The sequence below is a fragment of the Carlito syrichta genome, unplaced genomic scaffold, assembly GCF_000164805.1.
Source record: "Carlito syrichta isolate Samal-C Ts95f unplaced genomic scaffold, Tarsius_syrichta-2.0.1 Scaffold308155, whole genome shotgun sequence".
Lineage (NCBI taxonomy): Eukaryota > Metazoa > Chordata > Mammalia > Primates > Tarsiidae > Carlito > Carlito syrichta.
The window spans coordinates 845,477-851,476 of record NW_007252251.1 but is presented as its reverse complement, the minus strand read 5'-3'; the positions used below and the strand labels follow the sequence as shown (position 1 = coordinate 851,476).

The 6,000-nt window shown below is 38.5% G+C and overlaps 1 protein-coding gene across 1 annotated transcript in view; it reads right to left on the bottom strand.

Annotated features, from left to right (window-relative positions):
- Positions 1-64: 64 nt before the first annotated feature.
- Positions 65-6,000, bottom strand: part of NKAIN2 (sodium/potassium transporting ATPase interacting 2) — a 594,114-nt gene continuing 588,178 nt past the window's right edge. Inside the window, exons 7-9 of the mRNA XM_021716087.1 lie at positions 4,863-4,944; positions 4,115-4,203; positions 65-233 (exon numbers count right to left, since the gene is read on the bottom strand). Coding sequence (XP_021571762.1) covers positions 4,179-4,203; positions 4,863-4,944 — 107 coding nt within the window. The 3' untranslated portion in view covers positions 65-233; positions 4,115-4,178. The remainder of the gene's footprint in view (positions 234-4,114; positions 4,204-4,862; positions 4,945-6,000) is intronic.

Below are 6,000 nucleotides of genomic sequence, written 5' to 3'. Positions count from 1 at the left end.
GGCGGAGGGGGTCCGCGCGCGCTCGTGGGGGCGGGGGTGGGCGCGCGCGCAGGCCGCGCGCCTCCGTGGACGGAGAGGCGTTGTGTGTGTTGTCGCGTGCATCTAGGCTGTGGGTGTTCCCACTCGGTGGCTTCTCGCCCGCCCTCAAATGCAGGAGGCCGCTGCGGAACAAGTCCTTTGCCAGGTCCGTGGGCTGACCTGCTGAAGCCATCTGTCATCTGTATTATTTGGACCTAAGGGAGAGAAGAGATGTGTTTAGCGCAGGGGCAGAGCCGTGGGCGCCCGGTGCTCACCACCTCTTCTCACCTTGCCAAGCACAAGAGCAAACAAACGAACAAAAAAATAGGGAGGCCCGCAGTGGGCTTTCAATGGACACTTTTCCTCTCTCTTTTTCTTCTCTTTTTTTCTGTGCCACTGCTTGGAGAGAGAAGCCAGTTGTGGCAACTGAACATCTACTTCTGGAGACACATGAAATGAAATGTATTGCTAGACGATTAGGCTCCCCAAAAGGACGCAGTGCTTTCAGGCGCTGTCTAATATGGCGTAGGATATCCGTTTACTGTAGGGAGCCCGATTCGATCTATCCTTGCTATAGGTCCGTGGCAGGCAAAGCTGCTACTGTCTTAGAAAATTGACCTGTGGACGTGGGAAATTTGGGTGCAGCCGCTTCATGGCTATCGATTTGTTTTGAAGAGGTGGGCCACACTGCAAGAGAAATGCAACAAAAGCCTTCCCTTTTTAGATGAATCACAGATAATCTGAAGAATTCCAAATCAAGAACATTCAGCCAAATTAACTGAAAGAGGAGTACTCCTCGGTCGCAGAAATGGACACACGGCTGTGACCGTAGGTCAGTTACAGCAGGGTTTTCAAAGCTCTGTGCACAATCTTGGCCACAGAAGATTTGCTGGGTACAATGGGAGCCCCGCAGCTAAAAGTACATATTGCTTTTTATCATTCGTTTTCCTTCAATGGAAGGTTTTTATTTCCGTTTGCTGTATAATATTGCTAGGGCGCTTCAACTGGCCCGTGATGTTAAGTTACTCTTCCTTTACGAGACATATTTATGGCAGGTCGACAGGAGAAGGTACACTTCAAATGATAAAAACTCAGGAGATGCTAAATTTTCTGCCTCTCAGCAGAGATGAGGTTTCCAGATGAGTCAGTTTGGGTTTTTCACTGGATTTGAATAGGCAATAGCTCTCAGACATTTGGTTTTACAGGTTACAAAATTGAAAAGGCTTTTTATTCAGTAGTGCATAATATAGAACATAAAAGGAATAAAGGGAATATAGAAAAAGGCGTGGGCCACAGCCATGTGTGGAAAACATGGCAGCCCAGGTTGTGTTGAGTAGAAAAAAGTAAACCCAAATCAGAGAATGTGTATACCGGGTCACACTCAGAATCCACTCAAGACTAAGGGGTCAGGAATACTGATGGATAACCCTGACTAGGCCGCTAACAAGTTGTGTGACTTTGTTTTTCTTTCATTTGGTTCAGTTTCCTCATCTGTAAAATAAAAATCTGTGTTACAGGATCTGCGGTCTCCTCTGGGATGTTTTGTAGAAGGGATGATAGTAGTATTTTGACTAGTCACTTAAAAGTATACTTTAACTCTACCTAACTTTCTAAGTTTGAATGCCATTGAAAATTTAACTTATTTCATGAGCAGTGAGACTTGAAAACTCTGGTACAATTTTACCATTAAGAGGAAAATAATAGCATCATTACTTTTAGTTGGCCTTTAAAGTGTTCTATTAACAGAATCACAGAAAGTTTTGTCCTCAAGGAATTTAATTCTGGACAAAGATAACCATCTTTGTAGAACCCCTTCTCTAAAGCAACATTAGAATGATAAATGCTTGATTTGAAACAATATACTTGATTACATATAATTAGCATTCTCATGTTATTATCGTAGCTGATCCTTAGATGAGAGGTTACATCTGATTTATTATAGTTTGATCATATTTATTAATTGTTCATATTGACCAACAGAATGAAATGTTATGTGGTTTTGTCAGAAGCAAGCAATTGCAAACTGTAATTATCTGATGGAGGGCGAGCCCTTTGTCGTACAGGCTTTCTCTACTAGGTGAGTGTTCTAGAAAACCATTGGCATCAGTGTACGTGTACCAGCTAGTGCTGTTGTAAGAGACTGCCTTCGGCTTCAGTAAATTTTTTTCTAGTTTTTGAAAATTCTTTCAGCGTATTTGCTCATTCCATGATGAGTCATTTATGAGCACACCCGCCCAACTGCGCTAACTGTTCGGCAGTTTTTGACCCCCAAAAGCATGACCCCATGCCTCACCCTCCCTAACTGAATTTTGCCCTGAGTGACTTTTTGTTTTGTATTGTTTCTCCAAATGAAACAAGTCCCCCAAGGGAACTGTTTTGCCAATGTGGAAGAGGTGAAACAAAAAACGACAGAAACACTAAAAAAGCATCAAAATTAACAAGTTCAAAAACTGTTTTGAACAGCAGCAAAAGCGTCTTGATAAGTGTATTGCATCAAACGGAGAGTACTTTGATGGTGAATAAAGTTCAAACATGTAAGAATAAATACACAATTTGTTATAAATAAATTCTGTTTTGGGGGGTCCACCCCTTGTATGTTGATTTCTGACTTGATGAAGTGTTTTCATGAGTGTTGGTTAATATAAGCATTATTTCTATCACTGACAAATTACGTTTATTAAGTATTTACTATGTGACATATCCTATGGTTTATGTGATTTACATATATTATTTCATATAATTTTGTAACAATTATATAAGGTATATATGTTATCTCTATTTTGCAGGCGAGGAAACATAGGCATAGGGAGAACAAATAAACTTATTCAAATAAACATATATGGCCAAGGTCATAAAGCATTTAATCTCAGGCAGTATGCACCTTCATCGTAACCACTACTCCTGATTGCTTTGTCTTTTAAAAAGGGGTTTTAAAAGGGACTTTACAGAGGGTTGCGATAAGATATTAAGAAAAATGGTAAAGGATTTAAAGGATTTCTCATTTTATATTTCTGTTGTAGCTATCAAGTCATTCTGGGAGGATGGGGAAGGTATGGCATACATACCAAATAACAGTAGTACATAGCAAAAGAAACAAAAGAGAAATTAGAGGCAAAAGACATTAAGAAATGTTTCATAAAGGAAGTGTTTCTTCAAGGAAGTGTATCCTTTGATAAAATTCAAAGGTAGTGGGGTTTCAAAGTGTGGAATTTGGAAAAAAGATGATGTTTGTTATCAAGACAACAGCATGGGCAATGGAAAAATACTTGTCATATTTGGAAAAGGAAATAATTCTAGTTTGGCTAGAAAAAAATGGCTAAGGGGAGATATAGACTATTGATGTTCTCAATAGATTATAAGCTTTAGGAGGACAGGGCTAGATCTTATTCATTCTTGCATTTTTTCCGGTATTACCCAGCTTCATCTGCATAGGGTCGAGATCAAATGTTATTAAGAGTTGAAAGGAAGAAATAATATTTCAACAGAACACTGAGGCCAGACCAGAATAGACTTGCAGCAATGGTAAGGAATTTGGACTTTGCTCAGTAGGCAATAGGGAGTCACTGATAACTTTTGGGCCGGGAAGTAAAATGATCAACATGGTACTTTAGAAAGATTAATGTGGCAGCCATGGGGAAGATGTGGTATACATTCTGAATCAGGAAACAAACTGGGAAACTCAACAGGTCATATGTGCTTAAATCAGGGCAGTGGTTGTGAAGATGTCAAAGAGGGAATGTGTGATACACTATTTACAGAAGCAATGCTTTGAATGAAGCGACTTACTGGTTGATTTCCGAACTGATACAGTCTTTTTTACGAGTGGTGTGAGCAAATGCTCTTAGAGAACTACAAGGGACACAGATAAGAAGGCAGGCACCATGCATAGATGATTCTCTTTTAAAAGAGAAATTTAGAAAGGGGTGTCTAAAGATTACTTGAATCTCTTTGGAGGAGAAATACTCCCAAACTCTATTTATTATCCTACACACTGAAGATATTAAAAGGTAAAATGATTCAATGGTGGAAGACAACGACAACGAACACATATCTTCAAAGAGAGAAGTTCACATTTTAAAATGAATTGGAATCTTACTTTCTATTTTGATCTTCGCTTGCAATTCAGCATATCACTTGATGCTGATATATAGAATTTGTTATCAGTTGTTATCCAAGGGAATTTGCCTAAACACAGATATAAAAATCAGGCTCTGATTGTATGTCTGCTCTCTCGAGTGCTAGAGTTAAGGGTTTGATACGTTTCAGTGTTAATGTTCCCATTCACTTTCATTTTCACATCGGAAAAATGACAGAGAAAGAGTACTACTCTGTTTTTTATCTTTTTGACTGCTATATATAACTAGGGTGACCCTATTATTCATCTTCTAAATAAGAATTCTTTTGAGAGTAATAATTACACCAGGACAACCAGCATAAACTGGGGCTATCTTGAAAGGAAAAAAAAAAAACAGAACATATCATTTATATAGAGTTACGTGTAACTCCCTACAATGCTATATCATTTTCAAAATATACAACTTTTTGACCATTCAAATGGCATACGTATAATATAGGCTTTGGAGCCATGTAGTGATACTTATGTAAGACTAAAGGCAACTTTGGAAATGACATTTCCAAATTTTTGGAAATTTGATAAGTCAAATTTTTACAAAGTATGAAGAAAGTGTTATTAGAATTATCCCAGTCAAAACAAAATGATATTAATAGAAGAGAAAATACTGGAAGCATTTAAATGAAGAAAAGCTGCATGCATCTGTTTTGTGCCATGACACCTTTACATCTTTTAGTATCATGGAAGAATATCTCAAAAGTAAAATACTTACATGTACATAGGCTGTAGTTGTAAATGAGATGTCTTCTGAGGCCCTTGGTATCCATAAGAGTCAAAGCCACCTATGAAATCAACTGAAAAGGGACAATTGCCTTCATTAGTGAACTTTTCAGAAGAAATACACATTCATAAGCAAGGTCCCACACAGATTACTAATGTAAACCTTTTAATAATCTATTAAAATACTTAACGTGACTAATTGTGAAGAAAAAGAAAAGACTGCTACTTCAAAGTAGTGATTTTTTTCTGTCCTTAACTGTGAAACTCAATTATTGCTTTATAAGAACTTATTCACTTGAGAGAAGAAATGATGTACTCTTCTCAAACAACCAAGACCTAAGTGGAGTAGTAAAATTCACTTGCGCATTAAAGATGCTATATGTTTTTTTGGTTAGTGTGAAGATTTTCTGGAACACATTACACAGGTTATAGCATAAAAATAGCGATCGCTCAAGAGCATGTGTCTGTCAGCAATTACAGCACTAGTGATAATATTATGTGTCATGATGGTCAAGTACAAGGCACTATGGGGGAGCTCATATTAATTAACTCAAACATCGTTGTTCCTGCCAACGTGTGGTTTACAATCTGGAACAGACAATCAGAGAGGTAGACGTAGAACAGAGTCTAACCAAATATTCACATGCAATACATAGTCAGATATTTAAGATACAGTAAGATATAACCAGAGTTCCTGTGGAAGATATTTTCCAAAATAGCTACAACAATATCTTCTATTCAACATGCTCTTAAAACGTGACCTTGACATTCCTTCCATCCAGTCAGTGGTTTGTATCTCTTCCTCTTAAACATGGATAGACTTTTGTGGCAGTTTTGACTATATACAAATGACACAATGGGACTCCCTAAGGCAAGATTATACAAATGACTCTATGGGACTTATGGCTAGATTATACAAGTGTCACGCACTTCCCTCTTGCTCTTTTGGGATGCTCTCTCTTGAAACACACCCATGACACCATGAGGAAGCCCAGACTAGCCCCCATGGGGAGATCGATGTAGAACTTATGGATTGGCATTTCAGCTGGCAGGCTAACTGAGGTACCAGCTCATAGCCAGCATCCACACTCAGACATGTGAGAGAAAATACCTCTAAATGATTCCAGATC